At 33.8% G+C, this 24,086-nt stretch overlaps 3 protein-coding genes across 3 annotated transcripts; 2 read left to right on the forward strand and 1 right to left on the reverse strand.

The window, feature by feature from the left end:
* Nucleotides 1-151: 151 nt before the first annotated feature.
* LOC143622339 (isocitrate dehydrogenase [NADP], chloroplastic/mitochondrial) lies at nucleotides 152-5,067 on the forward strand. Its single transcript, XM_077093525.1, has 14 exons — nucleotides 152-182; nucleotides 269-378; nucleotides 986-1,023; nucleotides 1,379-1,456; nucleotides 1,939-1,992; nucleotides 2,080-2,181; nucleotides 2,272-2,360; nucleotides 2,448-2,551; nucleotides 3,037-3,105; nucleotides 3,234-3,349; nucleotides 3,536-3,570; nucleotides 3,648-3,790; nucleotides 3,946-4,068; nucleotides 4,689-5,067. Exons 1-14 carry the CDS (start codon nucleotides 168-170, stop codon nucleotides 4,780-4,782), a joined length of 1,170 nt encoding a protein of 389 aa, XP_076949640.1. The 5' UTR covers nucleotides 152-167; the 3' UTR covers nucleotides 4,783-5,067.
* Nucleotides 5,068-8,231: 3,164 nt separating this feature from the next.
* Nucleotides 8,232-8,926, forward strand: LOC143622289 (glutaredoxin-like). The gene is made up of 4 exons (XM_077093477.1): nucleotides 8,232-8,288; nucleotides 8,383-8,471; nucleotides 8,544-8,642; nucleotides 8,730-8,926. The coding sequence occupies exons 1-4, from the start codon at nucleotides 8,233-8,235 to the stop codon at nucleotides 8,807-8,809; spliced, it is 324 nt and encodes a 107-aa protein (XP_076949592.1). The 5' UTR covers nucleotide 8,232; the 3' UTR covers nucleotides 8,810-8,926.
* Nucleotides 8,927-10,153: 1,227 nt separating this feature from the next.
* Nucleotides 10,154-14,576, reverse strand: LOC143622337 (anthranilate phosphoribosyltransferase, chloroplastic-like). Its single transcript, XM_077093524.1, has 9 exons — nucleotides 14,407-14,576; nucleotides 14,178-14,321; nucleotides 12,551-12,712; nucleotides 12,230-12,313; nucleotides 11,672-11,860; nucleotides 11,507-11,597; nucleotides 10,826-10,885; nucleotides 10,621-10,739; nucleotides 10,154-10,551 (listed from the first exon to the last, which is right to left on the reverse strand). The coding sequence occupies exons 1-9, from the start codon at nucleotides 14,572-14,574 to the stop codon at nucleotides 10,384-10,386; spliced, it is 1,185 nt and encodes a 394-aa protein (XP_076949639.1). The 5' UTR covers nucleotides 14,575-14,576; the 3' UTR covers nucleotides 10,154-10,383.
* Nucleotides 14,577-24,086: the final 9,510 nt, after the last annotated feature.

Raw genomic sequence — 24,086 nt, forward strand, 5'->3', positions numbered from 1 at the left:
TTCGCTGCTTCGCCTATCACCGCCTCCGATAAAATCCCCGTACGAAATCCAATTGTTGAGATGGACGGTAACTATCCTAAAATCACCACTTGCTAATTAGTAATTACTAATACTACTAATTATTATTTTATTACTTTAGGTGATGAATGACGAGGGTTATTTGGCAGATGATTAAAGACAAGGTTTCATTATATATTTTTATTTTAATTGTTCACCTAACTGAGTTTATAGCTTTTTACTGATGACTTATTCTTGTTTTTTATTTCAGCTGATTTTACCGTACATAGATTTGGATATTAAGTATTTTGATTTAGGAATTTTGAATCGTGATGCCACCGATGATGAAGTTACTGTCGAAAGCGCACGTGCTGCTTTGAAGTAAGTGCTTCTGGTTTATTTATTTTTTTCTTCTGGATTGCATTGTGTATGATTCTGAATCAGTTTTCGCTTGTTTAATCATGTATTGACTTCATGTTGTAATGTATTTGCGAATGATAGCTGTATGCATGGATGTTGTTATTAGATCACGCATTCCTATTCCACATACACTGTTTGCAAAGGAGTAACTATTAACTGTGTTGCTGATTGTTGTTAGATAGAATAGATGTGTATGCTTATATGAATTTGCATAGTACAAGTTATACATAAGTTAGGCCAGGCCTGCATAGTTCAAGGAGTTTTGTGTCTAGGTGATGCAAATTGGAGAAGCAACTGCTTTTCATGGTTAACATTGACATTAGAATCACTTTTTTATTCACAAGTCATCTTATGGAGTTTTTCTTTTGTAGATAGTGTGATATAACTGAAAGTATGAATGGAGTGATAGTATTGAAAATGGTAATCATATGTAAGATTAAATAGCACAAGAAAAGAAGGGAGAAGTGATGTTTTTAGAGTTTTAGTGTTGCCTGTCAGTAGACTTTTTTTTGTTATCTAACATACTACTGTTACTTGTAGTCTTACCCAAGTTGCTTATGCTTTGCAGGTATAATGTTGCTGTAAAATGTGCTACAATCACCCCTGGTTAGTCACTCTCTATAAACCCACTTCTAGTGTGTTATAAATCCCTTCTTTGGGCAGAAGGGTGATCCATTTGCCAGTGTGATCCGGGGTGTCCGGGCCTTTGCTGTTTAAAAAAAAGTGTGTTATAACTTCAGAATGATTGGCCTTCACTTTTGCGCAATTTTTTAAACAACAAACTTTTTATTTGTTTAACAAAGTCTAGCAACTGTTCAATGATATCTGGTGTTAATCCTTTATTCCGAAATTTTAGTTGTCTTTGAAAATCCTTAAATTCATTTTACTGTATTGCTGGTCATGATTCCTTGAATTATGCTAGTTTAATATCAGATTTTGTAATTTGTTTCTAATGTTGCAGATGAGACAAGAGTCAAGGAATTCGGACTGAAATCTATGTGGAGGAGTCCCAATGGCACAATCAGGAATATTTTAAATGGTTTGTATATGATCTCCTTAGTCATAGTTGTGAGAAATTTCAACACAATTGATCTCTTGTTACGTTTCTTAAATTGCACACTCCAAACTTCTTACCCCGTGTAATCACCTAGGGTAATTTACAAATTTCTTTTTGAGTAATACTTCTGAAGAGGGACAAATTGATGCACATGTGTTCTTTGTAGACTGTGAAGTGTGAGTACATTGAGAACATTCATCTAGTCTAGATAATTCACGAGATGATTTTAAATGTTCCAAGTCTTTAGTGAAGATTAGTTTTGTTCATGGAATTTGTATGAGTATTTCTTTTAAATATTTTGTATGGCTGCTTTGTTTATAAGTTGTAAATTTATCTGAAACGCTTAACATATCACTTTGACCTTTTCATATATTATGTTTGTATTTACATTTTAATTTTAGCATGCTTAATATATAAGTTTTAGTTGTAATTTTTTTTAACTAATTAGTGACTGTTGGTGTCAGGGACGGTTTTTCGTGAGCCTATTCTGTGCAAGAATGTTCCAAGGATAGTTCCAGGTAAGATCTTACTCCCACTCACAACATTTGTTGGGTAACCATGGATGACTGGCGGAACCCTAATTTTTCTCTGGCATTAATTTGCAGGGTGGAAGAAACCGATCTGTATTGGCAGGCATGCGTTTGGTGACCAGTATCGTGCTACGGATGCAATTATTAAAGGACCGGGGAAACTCAAGATGGTTTTTGGTATCTTAGAAATGACCCTGTTTCTAATTATATTATACTTGAAAACATAAACTAGATTTTGTTAAGGTGACTGTTTCATGATTTGATCAGTTCCGGAGGATGGTGAAACTCCCACGGAGCTTGATGTTTTTGACTTTAAAGGTCCTGGAATTGCACTTGCTATGTATAACGTTGATGAGGTTTGGTTTGTTCGTTTTGCTTGGAATCATATTTTTATAGTGTAAATTAATTAAAATCTTACCATGAGAGGTTTATTGTTTTGGTAGTCCATTCGTGCGTTTGCTGAATCATCAATGGCAATGGCACTTTCAAAGAAATGGCCTTTATATTTAAGCACCAAAAATACTATTCTGAAGAAATATGATGGCAGGTAACACCGTTAACAGTGATCTTATTATTAATATATTATTATTATTTAGGTCACATACCTAAGTCTAAGCCTTAGGGCTTAGACTTAACTTATTTAGGTCACATACCATAATGGTATTTCCCTTACATATATTATTATTATTATAATTATTATTAGCTTTTATATAGCTGTTAAACTGTGATCTTATTATTAATATTATTATAATTAGTAGTAGTTTTTATATAACTGTTAAACTTTGATTTCCTTTATTTTGCTTCATACACATGTACTTAGAGCCGAGGGTCTCTCTGGAAGCCACCTCTTTATTCCTTTGGATAGAGGTACGGTGTGCCTACATCCCACCCTCCCCAGACCCTACTTATAGCTTTGCTGTCGGTGGGATTTTACCGGGCATGATTGATTGATTGATTGTAACACCGTTAACAGTATCACTCTTTTCTTGTTAGTAATTTGCTTAATGATTTACCCTACGTTGATCACAACAGGTTTAAGGACATCTTTCAGGAGGTATATGAGGAGAATTGGAAGGAGAAATTTGAACAAAATTCAATATGGTAATTTTCTTTATTGGTTAGAATTGGTTTTGTTATTTTCTTGCTGGTGATTGTTGGATGATATATTCTTTAAAAGCGTTCATGTTAATAATGTTTATTTTAATTGGTGATTTGTTGCTTAATTGAAGGTATGAGCATCGGTTGATTGATGACATGGTGGTTTATGCACTGAAGAGTGATGGTGGATATGTATGGGCATGCAAGAACTATGATGGAGATGTACAGAGTGACTTACTTGCCCAAGGTGATATTGCATTCTGATGCAGGCTTGTAGTTGTATATGATTTGGTTGTTACTTTTGAAATAGGCACCTAGTACTTACATATGAATAGAATGATTAACCAAATGTGTTGTTAACTCACTGTTGGCACCCTTTGTGAGTGAATGGCGCGCTCTCTATTCTGACTAAATTTTCAATATTTATTTGCAGGATTTGGTTCTCTGGGCCTTATGACTTCAGTTTTGGTCAGTACATATATTAATCCTTACCTGAGAAAGTTATGTGGTTTTAGGACTGCATGTTAATTCTGTATGGTTTGCAGCTGTCGTCAGATGGGAAAACATTGGAAGCAGAGGCAGCCCATGGGACTGTAACCCGACATTTTCGGCAACACCAAAAGGGAAATGAAACCAGCACAAACAGTATTGCATCTATTTTTGCATGGACAAGAGGACTTGAACATCGGTCTGTAATCTGTTTTTTTTTATCACCTTTATGTGTTCTTTAAAAACGTTCATGTTAATAATGTTCATTTTTGTTAAAAGTTTTTTACAGTGTAAGTGTTGCTTCTACTGTATTGCATTCTCCTGATTTGGTTTATACTTCATATTACTGTGCAGAGCCAAGTTGGATAATAATGAGAGATTGGCAGATTTCGTTCAAAAGCTTGAGACCGCGTGCGTTGAGACAGTTGAATCAGGGAAAATGACCAAGGATCTTGCCATTCTAATACACGGACCCAAGTGAGTACTGCTAACGCTATCCTAATAAATTTAGTATGCTCTCAAATTTAGTACTGTTACCTGAATGTGATTGCATACCCTTTTGACTGAATGTAATGCTGGCCATTCTAAATGATTTTCTATGATGTCCTGAATTCGATTCTATTGTAAGTGTACATTTTGACCCGTCTGAATGGGATGATCTGGTTTTCTTTTAGTCCCAAAAGGATCAAATGACACTTTTCTAAGCTAAAGAGATGCAACCTCCTAAATCATAAATCGTTTTATTCAAAGATCCAGATTATAATCTTAATAATATTGTATTTGTATTCATACTCAGTGCGCTAAATGTTTTTTACTTAAGAATCAGCAAAAAGTGTTGTTGGGTCCATACTGAAGTATGATCTATTTCATCCTGTTACTCAATATGCCCATTTAGATTTAGGTACCTCTATATTTCATGCATCAAAGCTAGTTCTGAAAAGTGGTTTAGTATTAATTCACTATATAGTAATCTAGTAAAACTAGTTTAGTCATTATAAGATTACCAACTTAAGTCATTGACCAACATGACATGCTGCTTTGACTTTCTAGATACTTTTAAACCAGTGGCAGCTTCTGAGATAATTGCATGTGTACAGGGCATCAAGGGAATTCTACTTGAACACTGAAGAGTTCATTGATGCGGTTGCTCAGAATTTGGAGTCAAAGCTTCAGCCTCTTGCTGTTCATTAAAGTGGTATCGGCTGACAATATCAGGCCCATGTTTTGATTGATTTCTGCTGACAATGAACCTTTGAGAAAGGATATCAGACAACAACAAATACATAATACTGCAGGGAGGCTTTTTGAAATTACATGTCATCGTCTTTCTTGCCATTTTTTTTGTTTCATAGGATTTGCCACTTGGTTCAAAGCTGAGTTTGGTCTTACAGAAGCACTGTAGACTGGCTCTAATTGTTTTCATGGTGGATGTTTGACGCTTTACCTTTTTGGTACCATGATTTTTGGTATTTAGTAGTGTTTACAGGTGGTGATGCTCTTATAAAATAGTAATCTTGTTGGATGTATCTCAGTAGAGGTAGCAAAATGGGTGTCAAGGCCTGTCCAGTAATGTGGGGTAAGTGGGTAACTTAATAGAATAGTATTAAGTTTCTCATTTGATTCACTGAAGACACTTAAAACTATGTTTAAAGTCACTTAACTTTGTTCCAATCTTGTGTGATTACTAGGTTAACAATTAATCAGTTGATGACGTAGTAAAGTAATTTTTTTTTCAGTTCCAATTGCTTATGTGGTTTACTGAATAGTGACGGTGTTTTATTTGAAAAATTAATAAAAACACGTATATGTGATGTGCGTTTACCGAATGATTAAATATAATTTTTGGTCTATCAGTAATCTCTGTTGAAGCTTGTTACCTTCCCTAACTATTTCACGAAGTGCGTTTACCAAATACAGGAGTGTTTTTGTCAAGCCTTGACTTCCACTTGATCCCCGGAGATGGCTTATTTTAGATTCCCTAACCGGTATTTTGTCATTAACTCTCATGAGGAATTTTATGCACCAATGGTGGCAGAACATGAGAGCCGAAGGTAGTCGCTTTTACGTGAGAAAGGAGAGGGGTTGGGGAGGATTTGGCTATGGTTGGCAATATAACGTTGTGTTTTTGAGTTTAATTAATAAAAGGAATTGGGATGAAGCGGGGAAAGGTCATATTCTATGTATTTTTTTTCGAAAGAAGTGGTGAAAAATGAGAAGAAAGTGAGGAAGATTGACGCTCATCTTCTTCACTGGCTTTATTTTCAAATTAGAGAGATTTGTAGAGAAACAAGTCAGTCTAATCAAACTATAATTCTTTGAAGTTCCTCAAATTGCCCTAAACCTTTAGTAAAAAGTTTTTACTAAAAACAATAGGAGGATATGTTTCATCGTTGCTTTCTATTAAGTTTTCTCGAAGCTTCTTCTTGTTCCTAAGTCTTTGTATCTCTCTTCTTTTTCCCTAATGTTTATTCTTGTCCCCAAATCTTCATGCTTGCATTCGATCCTTTTGTAAAGGTTCAATCAAACCCAATAACGGAATTCATGAATTTTGCATATAGGTGATTCTTTTAATGGAATTCAAGTGGGTTTGCAAGGGAAAAACATTTTTATACAAGTTTGTGAGATCAAACACTACTTGAATTTGATGGGGACTATAATATGTTGTACTAGCTTTTTGTTGTTATCTAGGATGGTTTGTCTTAACTAAACTCAATCTAAGTGTACAAGGGATTTGTTTAGAAGGTTTTTTTTTGATGGTTTGTGTTAACTAACCCTTCGCGGTCCGCACAACGCATAGTCTTTAATTATTTAATTATTACTATATCTACATATACTATTAAAACAACACAATTGTACATGTCATTCAATTAGACCCTACACATAGGCTGCGAAGTGTACATGTTTCCATTTTTACAATTTCCCCTTCATGAATGATAAAATGAAAAATATGTTGTTGGTGGAATCAAACTTACTACATTGCTTTTAAAATATTTGCGGCTTACCAACTCAACTAGGATGAATTGATGTTAGCCTTATCTTTTTCTTAATTAGTATAGATTCACAATTTTCTATTGTGATTTTTCTTTTAAAACACAAATAAAATTATTTTTACTAATCTATGTATTTTAAAAAATTATTTGTATCTTATGAATCTATAAGATATGTTATTATGTATATTATTAAATTTTATTTTTTGTTTTATTTTCTAACCACTCGTGTATTACACGGGCTTTATTCTATTTATGCCTTATGATAATAGTTTACACAACATGACATAATTGGTACCTTTATTTAAGTTACTTGATGGAAGTAACTATTTATGTAAAAAGGTATAAATGTAATTGGATCTCATTTGGCTGATAAATATAATTAGTTTGTTTTGAAGATGAGTTGGTAAAGTTAATCAAGTGAGTCGGTAATGAAAATGAAGATAAGATTGGCTTTTGAGTATATCCAACAAACAAGTGTATAGAAGCAAATGGGAAGACTTACAACACACGTGTACGGTTGAAAACATGCAATTTCATGAATAGTAACAAATGTGAGTGAGGTAAAAGTTATATATATATATATTATACTTCTAGATGTCTAATATTATTGAGAAACTACAAGATATACGATCATCATAACACACGTAAACTATTTTTCTCTAAAATCCTCCACCAATTCAAGGAATCATAATAGGAATTCAATGGCTTCATCGTATTCATTTAAAGCCTTGATTCCAACAAGTTTTAATTATTTTGATGTATGACTTCTCTTAAAAGATCGATTGAATTGACAATCGATCCACACTCATCAACTCATGATGTTGTTCTCAGTCAAGAATTATCAACATCAGATGATTATCGCTAGTTTATCCTTAAAAAATCATAAAATGAAAAAAACCGTATATGTTTGAAAACTGAAACGATCACACAGTCGTATGCTGCCTATCTTTGGCGACCATTGCCCACTTTTGTCCCTCTCCGATTGTTGTCTCTCTCCTCCCAGTTGCGGATCTAGTTGTCATCTCCCCGGTCAGCTATAATTTTGTTTTACGTATGTTATCGTTTATTTAGTAGCTTATTACAAATTTGGACTTTTTAATTGCGTAGATGGGACTTACAGCTGCACAAAAAACCGGGAACCGGACCCGATTATATCCGGTAATACTCAGAATTGGGTTTTTCAAATACCCGATCTATACCTAAAATTACCCGATAAATACCCGAAAATACCCCTAAAAAGTGCAACCCCTTAAAATATTCAATCTATACCGGAAAATACCCGGAAAAAGCCCGAAAAACTGAAATTAAGGTTTTTTCAATATTCGAAAATAAGGTATTCAAATACCCGGTTTTAGAATAACCGGCTCCATACCCGAACCCGATGTATATGGGTATGGTTTTTAGAGACAATACCCAGACCCGGACCTGACTATGGTATTGCCAATACCCGATTATACACCTCCAGATGTGGGTACAACTGTACAAGTGAGTTGTGGGCCAGTGGGCCTTTCACCACTGATGCCAATTAACCGTTTCACACAACACAACACAACACAACACAACACAACAAAACGGTTGATTCTTTAGGGTTCGTAAACCATTATTCTTATTATTATTATTACTACTCCATCATATTCAATCTGCGCTAGCAATGGCTTTAGCCAAAGTCAAGGATCTCGTTTCAGCCAACCCTGTCCTCGTCTTCAGGTATCATTCTATTTCTATTTCTCTTCTGAATCACAATGCATATATTATATTTTAACGGTTTTCATAGAGTCTCATTTGATTTTGAATTTAACAGCAAATCTTATTGTCCGTACTGTGTGAGCGTTAAGAAGTTGTTAACCGACCTTAATTCTTCCTTCAAACCTATCGAGCTTGACTTAGAAAGTAAGTATCTAACTATCTTGTATGTGTATGTACACTGTATGTATGTATGTATCTAACTATCTATGTCTGCAGGTGATGGAAGTGAGATGCAATCAGCATTGCACGAGTGGACCGGTCAACGAAGCGTACCAAATGTCTTCATTGCCTGCAACCACATTGGTGGCTGTGACAGTAAGTAACGCCTTTATTCCTTGGTTTAACACGTTTTTACTTTTCCTAAATGAATTAAAAAATGTAATCAACAATATTATTATGTAGCTACTGTTGCTATGCACAAAGCTGGAAAGCTTGTTCCCCTCTTGACAGAAGCCAAAGCAATTGCCACCAAGTCATCCTAAACATTTACCATTCTATTCTCATGGTATCTTTATAAACAGAGTTAATAGACTTTATGGGAATGTTGCATTCAAATGGTCGGTTTTGTTTTCACGATATAATGTTGCCTGAAACCAGTGGTGATTATTCAGTTAAATTGTTTTTATGGGACACCAAAAAGATCTTTAGGCTTATTTTGAACTTGAAAGTTACATATTTTGTTTAAAGGGTCTAAATGGGTTAACGGGCAAACACCTGATATGCTCGTTTATTCATAGTTGTTGCACGTTGACTGTCTGAATAATCAAATTGCTATAATCGTTAACCAAATTAAGCATGACTTATCAATTGGAAGTAGATTTGACTACTTTGACCTTGACCACTCTGCCATGATCCTCTAGGTTGTTAGGCTCGAGCTCTTGATTAGTTTTTGTGGACGTAAGCTTTCCATCATCGTCATTAACCATCACATGATTCATGGTTTTGCTCCTATTCTTCATAGTAAATTTATCTCGTGTTAGAAGCCACACCGTCACTATCAACCTCATTATTACTTGAATCCTCATCAAGTTTATCATTGCCATCTACCTCTCTTTCTACAATCTGTTATGGGCCATAACTTATGGTTCTCTATATTCTATAATCTAGTTGGCGGCATCATGGCGCAAGCTGTATCTCGGGAAATTAGCTTAAGTGCTTATATAGGAGAAAGTGGAGGGCAAAAAAGCTCATTAGAAAACTTCTAGATCAGTACTCATTTCCCATTTGTGTCAAACCCGTTTGTACCCAAACCAAACCAACATGACTAAAGGACCCGTTATGACATGTCATCCCGCCATCCAGTTTTTACATGTATAGTTATGATTTTTGGCTAGATGATATACAACTTTTTGCTTGGATGAACATTATCAGCATTTAGAGTGCAACTAGAAGTTAATGGGTTGAGAGCTTTTGACATGGGTTGAAGCCAACAAAAAGTATAAACGAGTACCGGTAGTTGTATAGAACAGAGGGTTGGTGAGGTAGACAGTGAGATCAGGATCTTGCATGATCAACTCAAGGCATTGCACGTTAAGCTTGCATAAAAGAGTTATGGTTCAGGTTCTGGTTTCTGTTCACAATATTGTAAACAGATCATGACAGTCAAGGTCTTGTTAATGCACAAAAAGCTTCTGATACTGTCACCTCCCAAGGGTATTGTGTGCACTCTTATATGAGTAGATGATCATGAGAATGCGTCTTTGAATATTCTTTATAGTAAATAACCAAATATTCACTTTAGTTTTGCGGAATAACAAACGATTGAAACATCAAACTAATCGGAGCACACATTAAATATAGCTAACCTAGCAATCATGGTTTTCAACATAATATTGGTTCAATCAAAATAAAACCTTCATGCAGTCTACATCAACCCAACTAATTCAACATATAGAATGACGAAAATAAAAGCTTATTCTCTATGTAGCTTTGACATCGATCCTCTACTTAACTCACTAATGCACGGTGGCAAGCTCTTTTAACTGTCTGCAACTGAAACAAAACTAAGGGTGGTTAGCAGTCAGTGGGGTCCCATAAGTTTTCCAATAATGAGCACTCACTTACAAAAAATCCAAGGGTGGCAACTTACATTTGAGACAATGATCCAACGGTCTAGTGTTGTAAGAGCCTTCCCGGATTGGTGTATTTCTTGAGCAAGGGCCACTGCTTCAGCCAAGGTGCTAACATGTCCACTCACCATAAGTGCTGCTGCAGCATTTAAGACCTGAATCATATGTTTTAGTTGCAACATCTGACCAATTTGTTGTTAAATGCTGCATGATTTAAGGCTTACCAGTGCATCTGCTATCGGTCCTCTCTCACCCGAAAGTACATTTCTTAGTACCTGTGCGTTGTATTTTGGGTTCCCCCCTCGCAGATCCTCAATCGTGCATCGAGAAATTCCAAAATCCACTGCATATGGTTAGGTTACATACGCGTTAGGAACCAGGTCGTGTCTCGGCCTTAAGAAATAAATAATACTGAAAGAGAGTTCTTACATGGGTTGAAATGGAATTTCTTGATCTTTCCAGGTGTCACATCAAAAACTATTCCTGGACCTGTGTCATATGGCTTAAGGTTTAAGTAGGTGTCGAAACCGTTAAAACGCTAACCATGTTTAAAAAATAATATTATTGCGAATAGTCTAATGTATTTGACCTATCCCGTGCTCATGGCCTGGTGGTGGTTTTGACGAAAATTTTGGGCCAAGCCGCTAACTACAGTTTTAGAAAACAACAAAATCTGCCCATTTTAGCGGTTTAACCTGATTTTTTATTTTATTTTCAAAAAATTGTTAGTATGTGTCAAAATGAAAATATGGTTTCTGATATATTATCCATATAATACATATGCATAAATGTATATTTCAAAAAGAGAAAAAAATAAATAAAAAAGGTGAAACGGCTGATTCGGTTTACATGTCCGGTTCCAGGTTTCAAACCATGCGCCTAACCGTTAAAACTGTCAAAACTGAACCGTATAAATCTCAAACCGATCGAACCAGCTGAGTTGCTTCGGTTTAGTCAGTTCAGTTGGTTTCAACTAACACCCTAGTTTGAACTCATGGACGAATTCCAGCTAAACTTTTTAATTTGAGCCGATGAAAGTTGAAACACAAGATAGATTGATATTTGATTCTATATTAAACAACACTTTATATGATCAAGATAGATTGATACCGAGTGGGCTCATCTCATCCAAGCCTTCGGAATGAGCAACTAAAGCTCGTTTCACGCCATATCTTTGTAGAGCTTTCGCCATTTTAGTAACCTACCACCAAAAGAGAAGTTAAACAACAAACATCATGTAATGTAGTTCGTACAACGTTGGAGGAGCAAACATACCATGTCTTCCTTGTACACCCCAACAACCACAAAGGGAACCCGAGCAGGATTGAGCATTGGACCCAACACGTTGAAGACCGTCTTCACACCTAGCTTCTTTCGAACCGGTGCAACGATTTTCATTGCTGGATGATACTTGGGAGACATCATGAAACCGATTCCCACTTCCTCTAAACATCTTTTCACTCCCTGCTCAACAAAACCAAGTTTAGTGTATAATGTTTGATAGGGTGTTCATCGGTTCGGGTCTTGGTTTCCTTGGTTTGAATATTTTTCGGTTGGAACTGAAACCGAAACGAATTCAAAGTTTGTAAAACAAACTGACAATGGAATTCTAAATATGTTCAGTTTAATTCTATAAATACAAACTGCAAGATGGGTGTTAATTGGTTAGGCTAAATGTTTAACAAATAAGAAAATATATGTTGTTTTTTTTGCTATGATTTTTCATTCAGTTGTAACATAATTGAGTTTTCTAGAATTGAAAACTGAATTAAGTATTTAATTCAGTTCGATTTTAAACAGTTTCTTAGGTGCAGTTTAAACACTAATACTGACCTCAGGTTCCAAGTTAATGTTGACTCCCAATTCTTCCAGCACATCGGCACTTCCACAAGCAGAAGAGCTGGATCGGTTTCCTTGCTGATCACCAGATTATTTAAGTTATTAATCAATGATGAATATATGTTCTAAAATTTTAGAAAAGATTTGCTAAGTTTTATGTTATTTGAAGTAAAGTATTATGAAACAGTCAAAAAGGTTGAAGGAAATTTTCAGTTTAGATTAGTATTAACAAACTTACATGCATAACATATGTGACATTTTATCCCAAACCATAACTTATATATTAAAGATGAAACCATTTAATAAAAATTTGACCTTAGCAACTTTAGCACCACAGGCAGCAGCAAGTATTGCAGCACCGGTTGATATATTAACCGTGTTAGCTGCATCTCCACCGGTGCCCACAATGTCAACCGCATCCTCTATCCCCTCCACTTTCCGGCTGCATTTGATCATCGCCTTTGCTAACCCTACAATCTGTATTTTACGATCAATTTAAAAATCTAGTAAGTAGTAATCATCATAAAGTGATTAAAATTACTAATAGATTATCATATGTTGTGAATCCATCTTTTTATATTCATCTCACTCAAGTGCGAGATATGCATATTACACGTAAAAGAACAAGTACTAAACAGTAAATCCTATATAACAAATTACTATTTTTAATCGTGTCGTGTCTATGTAGATCCGTCCCTAAAAAAGTAGTCTAATTTTTTTTAACCCTATTAAAAGTAAATGTTAAAAAATTTAACCCTATCAAATGATGGGTAAGAGCTTGATGCCGGTTGGCCTCTCAAGTTCGAATCTTGATGGCGACACGAGTTTTCTATTAGAGTGTCCCTTCCCAAAGAGCTTGCTCTTGTTGGCGGACAACTCCTGTCAAGTGGCAGGGGGCTCGAAATTTTCTCGTGGAACGCCTAGCCAAACTCGGATGCCAAGCGTGGGCCCGGTTAAGACAGCATAGTCTTGGCCCGAGTGGGGCGGTTGGGGCTCTCTCCAAGAGTTGTGGCTGAATATTCAACCACTATGAAAGTCACCATTAAAAAAAAATAAAATAAATAGTTTCGTATCTTATGATGATGTCAATATATAACTAGTAACTACTAATGTGTGACGTGTACATATATTAAATAAAAGATAAGATATAATATAAGGGACAACGACATGTGATAACAACATACTTTTATAAACACATTTTTATATGGCATATATATGTTTTGTACCGTTTAATTAGTTTCACATGTAAAGGATGTGTGGGGAAGCATGGGTGGTGAGACTATACATTATTTACAACTTCAGTTACAAATTAATGCAAATTAATAAATTTATTTATAAGTTCATGACGCCATAGCCCATAGAATAAAAAGAATTGATAGTTTGTGAAAATAATAGCTACAGTCTGATTTTTGCAGATACCGACAGATACTATTTGGTTATCAAAATTGACAGCCTAATATTAAAATTAAATGACTAAAAAACACATGACAGCCTAGATACAAAATTATATGTCTAAAGCACATGAAGTAATTAAATTCATGATTCATGCTTATTCACAAGGAATATTTGATTAAAAGTTAAAAGTCTCGTAACTTCAAACGAGTCGAAAGTTACACTTCTTATATCTTGAACCGTTTTTTATCACACGCTTTTATCCCGTTGTCACAAACATAACTGGTAAATTCTTTTTTATTAACATCGTTTCAATTTTATATATAAAAAAAATCGATTAAACTAAACAATATATGTCCCTCAAGGGACATGATGTGATAGTAGGGTAATTGACGGTTCAAATTCTGCAATAAGCAGAGATATAGGTGAACTATAATTTATGAGTAGATTAGTTTGCCGTTGAAAATAAATATTAAACAATATATGTGTAAAAGCGGACAATATATTAATATTCATGAAATAAATATATGTTTGCTTGAACTATACTAACCTCTTCAAAAGTTTCTCCTTTGGCTCTAAGAAGAACAAGGAAAGCACTGATCAGCGCTTGATTACCCTCTCTTAGCAACAATTCGAGTGAGCTTTCCGCCTCCTGTTCGCTCAAATCGACACAATCCAACAAGTTCTCCATAATCTGCATATACAAACGCAACATCTAATCACATACCGCTTCAAACGCACTACTAAACGACAACTTTAAATAATGTCATTTATTTTACCTCCTTTGGAAAACAATGCTGCAGATCCGAACGCGAGCAACGAAACAGAGTTTTCGTTGCTAGAACGTTCGGATTCTTCCATGAACCGAACTTGATTCGGATCTGAGGTGATGAAATGGTGTGGTGGTGGAAAATGGAAGAAGTGCAAAGAAAGGATGATGCTGCCATTAGAGATTATGTTATGCAACTATATGATCAGGCTGTGAGATAGAATTGTTTATGATATTATGTACCAACATAATTGAAGTTTTTGCGTCATCATATAGCATTTATGGCCTCAACTGCCTAACATTAATTGTAGGTAGCATTCTTTAAAATGTTTAATTACTCACGCTTTTTACTCTTATCAAACGATGACTCCTTTCGCAAATAATAATATAACACAGACCAAGCTACATCTGAGTAATAGGTAAGCGAGCAATAAGCTGCGTCGCTATCCCTTTTTGAATCGCAAAGCCTATTCTATTAAATATAAATCCTTAACAAACCAAACATCCATTTATAACATTTTACCATTGTTAGGCTATGCGTAATGGAGAGGCTATATAAATGGGGGCGAATTGTGACTCGTGGCGCCCAGTCAGCAAATGGTGAGAATTTGTTTTTGGGGTGTAATGGTGTAGGGAGCTACAACCCACAGTATCTTTTTTTATTGTTTTTTTTTTATAATTAAACTAATCAAATAAAAACCAATTTATTTAAATAATTAAATAAAAATACATTAAAATTAAAAGAAATACAAAAATACATAACTAAAAAAATACATAACTAAAAAAAAGATACATAACTAAAAAAACATAACTAAAAAAAATACTAATATCCATAATATTCGCGTATTTTTACAACTCTTCGTCATTGCAACAATGCGGCCTCTTCATGTGACCCGACCGCTTTGAGGGATTCATATTCTTTACTCATTTCCCGCAACTCCATCATAGCGACAATCTTTTCGTGTTGTTTGTTGGTTTCTCTCATGGTATCGTTGAGTTCCTCGACAAACTTTTCGTGTTTTTTGATGATTTTAGTCATGATAGCGGCGAGTTCCACGGGTTTCAGTTGGTTAGGGTTGTTTTTAGGATTCATTTTACTAGATTTTTTTGAAGAATTTAGGTATAAATTGTGTATGAAATAGAGAAGAAGGTGTATGTTTATATAGATATAAATATATTGTTTTAATTATTTTTTTATTTTGACCGTTACAACGGTAATAATAATAAAATATTATTATTTTTCAAACTTGCACGGCGATAAAAAAACCCCGCCCCGCCCCTTTTCGCCAAAAATAGCCCCGGGAGGGGGGGGGGTGCGGTGTTCACGCCCAAAATCGCCCAAATTGTAACCCCATTACATATGGCCTTATAGAACAACAAAATGAGAGAATCTCTATCCCAATAAAACCGCGAGTAGTGGTAACTAAATACATAGAACTTAGTAGGATTATGCGATACGTATCATCTCAGTCAATAATAACTAGCTTTGCAAAATATGATGTAGTGGTAGCAAGCCTAAAAAAACACATTGCAATCATTACATATTTATTATTTTTAAAATTTAGCATATAAATATAAATAAAAATTAAAAATTAATTAGACAAGGCATTCCCCACCACCGTTGTATATACAACGAACCCACCCAAAACTAACAATAAAATTTAAGGGCGTAATTATGTTCACCTTTGCTCCCATAACATAACCAATATGAGTGGTCTAACTATTGAATAAAAACAAATGGGAACGCTTGTGCCATATGCTGTATTATTTTTTTTGTGATCTTACGTCTCTCTTCTATTAAATAAATTAAAGTTTTGAGCAATATTTTCTTATCTTTAATTTGTGGCCCATTTGATTTAATAACTTATTATTTGAAAGATCAAAGTCTGATACTACTAAATCAATGATCTTTTGATATTAAATAATTATGTTAAAAAATATATTTTTAGAATTGAGTATAAATTTAGTTCGAGTACTTGTTATTTAATTTTAGATAGTTAATAGATCATTAATCAAATAAACTTTTTTAAGTAATAATATATTTTCATATACTAAAATAAAAGTAATAATATATCTTCATATCAAATAAATTTAATATGAAATTAATCATGAACTTTATGAATAAACAAGTTTTTTTACTAAAAAAGTTTTATTTGGAGTGCATTGCAATTTTCGTTTCTATGGTTTGTCCAAATTTACGATTTTAATCTAATAGTTTCAACTTTTTGATTTTCGTCCAAATGGTTTTATTTCACTTGCAATTAAACCTAGCCCACTAATCTCATTAATAAGTCTGGTTATTAAAATCCATTAGTGTGCCCGTCACGTGGAGCAGTTTTGTCCTTTTTTTCCCCAAATACACCTCAGCCCTCACATGAAGGGGCTTACAAATAAGGGCTGGGTTTATTTGGAGAGAAAAAAAAAACAAAACTGTACCTCACGTGAGTGACACACTGATGTGTTTAACGACCAGACTTAACGGGGTTCGTGGACTCGGGTTTAATTGCAAGTGAAATGAAACCACAAGGACGGAAATCGCAAATTTGAAACTATTAGACTAAAACAACATATTTGAACATACCACATGAACGAAAACCGCAGTTTACTCTTTTATTTAAGTCTTCAAATATCACCAAGATTTTTTAAACAAAGATTCATTAAAATATTTTTTTAAAGGATGAATAATGGGAATAGATGTTTTTAATGGGTCATTTCTAAAAATTTGTTAGTATTTTAATATGGTTGGCTTTAATGGTAAGATATAACTAGGTGGTAACGCGTTGCGGCGGGGGCACGAATTCGATTGTTATCAATTAGGTTTGCACCGGTACAGACATTAAACACAAATCATAAATTAGTAAATACCCAGAATAATAGTGACTCGTATAGCATATAAAACAAAAATATAACAATAAAAACATATTTGTATCAAAACTTATTCGGTTAATAAAACACGGTCGTTGCAGCGACGAATCGACGCAGGTTATTAGCATCGACTATATTTTCTATGGGTCGGAACTACACAAAAAAAATAGTTCCGTTAAGTTAACATATTTAAAACAAAAACCCTAGTGTTACAACGGCGAGTCCACGCAAATTTAATTGGTATCCATTGGGTTCATTTTACGCGTACGAGAACCAAACCTAAAAATTAATTTTGTTAGATTATCACATAATATTTAAACCAAAAAAATAAATAAATAAAATGTGTATGAAAAAAAACTTAATAATACAACACACAAGGATAACTAACAAAAAAAATTAAGTAGTTATCTTGGGTTGGAGACTTGAAATTGAGCAAACATGATCAAAAGAGAGTTAAATAGTTGACCAAAACCACTGAACCAAATAGAAAGATTGAATAATCTTTCAAAGTAATTACATAAAAGACTAAAGTAATTGTCTTAAAAAAATCTTTTGTGACACTCAAGGTTGCAAAAGTCACTAGGCGCTCTCAGGGCGGTCGACTAGGGAGTTGCGAGTACTCGGTCTAGGCGGGGTGTACTCGGGGAGTACTAAGACATGGTATTTTATAAAGAAATTCATTTTTCGGAGATTATATATATGTCAAATATCAAATGTTTACTAAATATTCTACAAAATACACACGAAAAATACAAAAACAATCAATAACACATACATATTAGTTCAAGAACATGTCTCAGTTGATGAAAGACGTACCTCATTTGAACTTAAATAAGAGGTTTGCGAGATTAGAACTTCGAATCGAATGATAATAATGGTAGTTGCGATTTTAGAACTTCGAATCGGATGATAATAATGGTGGTTGCGAGTTTAGAACATAAATTAGGTTGCGTTTTAGCACGAAAAGAAAAAAAGTAATGGTGGGCTCTAGGAGAAATTGAGTTTTTTTAATATAAGTCAAAATTTTGTTAAGACCGAGTTGGACCGCCTAGGCCGAGTAGAGCTGCCTAGGTCCGAGTTGGACCGCCTAGGACCGAGTTGGACCGCCTAGGGCCGATTCCAAGTTTTTTGACCTTGGAGATGAAAATCGGTGCAGTGAAGTGCCGAGTAGCGCCTAGGCGCCGAGTACTCGGTCGCCTAGGCCGAGTTTTACAACACTGGTGACACTAACATTTGCTTTTTATCAATAACTAGTTTTTTACCCGTTGCGCCGGGCAGTTTAATAAAACTCGAACTGTGGTAGGACCCAAGTGTTGTCGGTCCCAAGCATTGTGCCGGTAAGTCGACGCGAATTCGATCGGTTTCGGTTACGTGTGTTATTGTACCGGAATTAAAACCAAATATAAAACGAAAATGTATAAAAGTTGTTGTGGACCAATAGGGTGCCGTCAGACAGTAAAATTCGAGCGTGGGTAAAAGCCGATTGTTATCGATCCCGAAACTAAAACAAAAAAAACAAAAAATTGGTGTTCGCTAGGTTTTCAAATAAACAAAAACAAACTTTGCGGACTATTTCGGCGCCGCCAAGTGACCCAATAAGGCACTTGCGGCACCAAACTTTTAATTTGTTATATATCTATAATAATATATATAAACGAAGATCTAAAAATCCTACGTGTCGAGATGTGGTCGCCCTTTTTTTGGAGCCATCAGATTTGCTTGATTTTTAAATGGAGGCTTCTCATGCATTGACCCGAATTCACGGGTATGAGTCTTACCAAACCCAGACATTTATTAAACGGGTTATAACATCTCATTAAATTAAATATTAATCTCACTAAATATTTAATATGAAAATCCTATAAAATAGGGATATACTAAAAATTAATATTTATTTTTTTTAAAATATGAACTATTATTAAATATTTAAAAACTTTTTATACAAACAGTAAATGTTAAAAAAAAGCTCGAAAAGGTATTTACTCAATCTATTAATTCCACGCTCTTTAATCATTTGATTATTTGATGACAAAAGTTAACTTTTATATATTAAAACGAATTGATGTTATTATGTTTTGAAATATTATATTATCTATCTTTTATATTATATATATATATATATATATATATATATATATATATATATATATATATATATATATATATATATATATATATATATATATTTAGGGGAAGGATCAAGAGAGAACTCCTATTTAGGAAGAGAACTGAGGAACTCTTAACTAGAGGGTTATAATTGTAAAACTGCTTTCAATAGGTCATGAAACACGCAGACGTTTCCCCTGTGCGATGAAACTCCTGTTGCACCTCTTCAATGGAACCCCCTACTTCCACTGTGTGATGAAAACAACATATAAATCGCCAATCCATACAATTCGACGATTTCAAAACCTAATTATTGAAGATCGTTTACCTACTCTTGCATTGTTACATCTCGATTTCTACTAAAGAGCGATTTTGAAGGATTTCGATGTTTAATATGTCAATTGAAGGTATTTTTCATATTACTGTTATCTTCCTTGCTGATTAGTGTTTTTATTATATGATTTACAATGACTTCACTGTTAAATTGATTAATTGTTGATTCTTCTGAAAGCTCTACAATCAAATTTGACACTATAATTCCGAATTAGACGATTCTAGGTCAAAAATAGTCACTGCTCGATGAAATAGCCCTAATTTGTTTGATTGGTGTGTCAAGCCGAGTTCATATGTTGATTGTTAAAGTTTTGGCAATTCTGATGGTATTATATTGTAGTTTTATGGTGCTTAATTTTAATCAATTTGTTTGTTATGTAACCAGATATCACTTATTCTGGACATTTTCACAAACAATATTGAAACGAATGATGTTGTGACTGTTGAATTAGTCGATTCTAGGTAAAAACGTAGTAATTAATATTGGTATTATAGTCTATTGGTGTTGATCAATAAGGTAATATCTTATTTATATACTACATATACGTAATATAATGTTACGCAATACATATATGTACTATAAAATTACATACGATTATTATATACTATTTACAAATAATATTTTGCAATTACTTAGTGTTTAACAACAATCCAACAAGTAAATCATGTATTACACATGTTTAAAGCTCATATACTGTATGTATGATGTTATCTATATATTACACATATGTAATATCACTTTCATGTCTATTTTATAACCGTTATATATAATTTGTTATATGTGCTTTTCCAATACGAGTTCATTTGTTTAAAGTTCCCTGTCAAACTGTTGGTGTTAATAAAACTACATGAAGCGTAGTGTGCAGCAACATGTTATGATTTTGTTATGTTCTGATTTAATAGGTTACGGTTTTGGAATGTGCAGCAACAAGTGTGGTTGTTGGAGTATGCATCAGGTTATATATTGAACTCAACATACCTAATTTGATTTAGGAATGAACAAATTCGGTACCGGTACCAATTTGGTACCGTTGGTATCGAATCGGTACCAAAGTTTTGAGTTTCGAGATTAGTACGGTACGATACTGGTATTTCCCGAATTTTTACCTTTGGTACTGGTACTATCCCGGTACCATACCTTTACCGAACCGAATACTTCGTTACCGGTAATGGAACCAAGAATTTGCGAATTTTGGGATTGTATTTCCGGTACCGGTACCTGTCGGTACCAAGCTCATCCCTAATTTGATTTATGTTATTCTTAAACATTTGGTATGGATTTAGAAATGTTTGTGAAGATATCAAAGTTTAAGTGTTTTTTATGACGAATAATATTACTAATATGATTTATGTTATTTTGAAAAAAAAAAACTTTATAATGTCTGCTTGTTATGAAGATCTCATGGATAAATGAACAAAAATATGAATAATTAAGATTAAGATTTGATTTTGATCCATAAATATTGTGCAGCGACTTGTAGGTATTATTGCAGAAAAAACGCATACGGTTTTTGCCACAAAGACCCATAAACATTCTCGTATAATCGGTTTAAAGACCTGGCCCGACCGGTTTGTAATAGGTTCGGTTCAAGGATTGAGATATCTTGCAAAGCAGTTTCAGTTCGGGCCATGCCCGTTGCATAGTCATATTGATTGTGTTATACTTAATTGTTTTATTTATTTATTTATTATGACTTTATTTATGGATGCAGGAAAAATATGGTCCAATGTTTACCAAACACTGAACGAGATAACATATTGGATTCATGATGTAACGGAAAAGTATATACCTATTGTTGGCATGATTATAAAATTAAACTGGAAGATGTTGTCAATATGTAGGATGCGTATGCTGATCCAACGTTATGTCGTGTGTAAAACTTCCGTTTTTACCATGACTCGAACAACTGTAAAAATGTTCAAGCTGCTAAAGAAGTTGCATATGCTATTGCTGCATCTGTTAACTGTCTCGTCAGGCATTTTCCTCGAAAGCTGCTACACCTGCTATTTGTATTACATACGCGTTATATAATTTTTACTTACATGTTACGCATTGTATGCGTGAACTCCATATTATATACCAATTGTTAAAGCCCAATACTTGTTAAACATTATTATACATACGACTTATATTCCTCGTCCAACAATGTTGTCTTTTTCAATTTTCATGGCCTTTTGACCTTTTCTAGTTTATTTTCCAACAAATAGTTTTATTTTTCTTTTTATATCTTCATCATCTGGTTATAAACTAGACTTAGGTGTTAATATTTTCATGTAATACAGTGGTATTACATATATAATACACAATAGTGTGGCCTGTATGTAATATACTAGTGTTGTATATTCTGAATACAACAATGCGTACTGTGTGTGTGCAATATGTCTAAAGATGTATGCCTAAAACATAAACATGCGTTCAATAATACTACATAATGCCTACAAAAATAGTGTTTGTATACTACATATATGCATCATAGCTAAATTTCCGTAACAAATTGGGCAATAACATTCTTTCAGGTATAGTACATATACGCACTGCAACTAAAAAATATACAGTACATACATGCACTGCAACTAAAAGATACGCGATATAAACAAACGTCTTTTAGATATGCTAACATTACATTTTCAGTGTTATGTCTTTGTACTCCATGGTATATGACGTCCTTCTAGCCTTACAAGATCATGTTATATACATACATTATATGTTTTACTTCAATTGTACTACATACATTTATACACATATGAATGCAAGTTTTAATTGTAACAGTTGGCTAAAAATTTCACATAGTCTTCAACAACGCCACATACACATACCATAATATACATATTCATATTCATAATATTCTAACATAACTATTTGAAAACTCATACACGAATTGAATTGATCTAATTCTACCAAAAAATTGTCATTTATTTTAAACTCAATTCCACCAAACAATTGACACATTTTAATTAATATTGTCGGTGCCTCTTTCATTCTCTTTCATTTATGTCTTTCTTGAATCTTCCAACAATTGCTTTCTTTAATCTTCTAATTCTTTTCATTTTCCTTTTTTGATACCTTTTCTGCTCCATACTCGTTAGCACCTGTTTGTAAATTAAATTCGATAGTTAATATCTAAACGCAATATGGTAGCAATATAGCAGCATTGCATGTATGTAATACATCATTACCAGTAATGCATGTATGCAATATATCATGACCGCGCATATGTAATGCATCAGTACATTTTATGTGTAATTATTTATTTACTGCACATATGTTATGTGGCGATATCGTATATACATGTAATTATAAGTATTTCATATATGTAATACTGATGATATGTTATGATATTATGCATTCTATAGATCATACCGTCATCTCCACCTCATTTTCGTCGTCATGCTCGTATTACTTGCCCAACAATGTCACATTTTTCAGTTTTCTAGACCTTTGGACCTTCCCTGGTCTGCTAAACACATGATTCATTTACTGCATATGTGAAACAATCAACAAATACAACTAGATGCATCAACATAGGTTGGCTATAATGTAATACACATATGCAGTATAACTGAATATTCACACATACTGTAAAATTGTTCTGTTCGACTATATCTTAAAAATGTACACTGAAAAACATGATTCGTGGAATACACATGTGCAATAATCAACAAATAAATGAACTGATGTCAGCATATGTGTTGTCTGTGACTTACGTTTGTGATCGTTAAAATATATTGTTCCCGATTGAAAATACGAACACCAAAGGAACAGAGACAAATTGAGTCTACTACAGATTTATGTGTAATAAGATTGAAATATGTGAAATTAGGTTTACCTAGTGGAGTTGGAGATTGATTCACTTGATTTCTCATATTATTCGCTTGATGTATCAGACGATTTGCATGATTTCTCTACACAAAGTGAAAACCCTAACTCTGATTAACAAGGAGAACGAACGGGAGCGACAATTGGATTGCTGTAGAGTTTTGAAGTGTGTACCAATTTTACCCCTCTTCACTATAAAAAAACAACATAATTAAATGCCTACATTTTAAATAAAGGAAAACAAACAAAAATGTAACTTACCGAACTTGTTGTAATGTAAAAACTCTTTTTTTACATTATTAGGACAATGTTAACTTCTTTGTCACGCGTTCTGGACACACATCGTTAACCATTATTAGGACTTTGATTAGCTTTGTCGGGTTACACGTTGTCAATTTTCTTTTGCCTTTTCCTGAAATTTTAACATCATCGTTTTGTTATGATAAATAAGTGTGCACGCATGAATTATTTATGTAAGCGAGCATTTTCGAAATTTCATCTTCTTTTTTAATTACATATATGCATTATAACTAAATTTCATAATGTAATATGCGTATACATTATAACCG

Source organism: Bidens hawaiensis, unplaced genomic scaffold, assembly GCF_021521415.1.
Source record: "Bidens hawaiensis isolate Kalapana, Puna unplaced genomic scaffold, B.hawaiensis_p1.1 tig00003115_1, whole genome shotgun sequence".
Lineage (NCBI taxonomy): Eukaryota > Viridiplantae > Streptophyta > Magnoliopsida > Asterales > Asteraceae > Bidens > Bidens hawaiensis.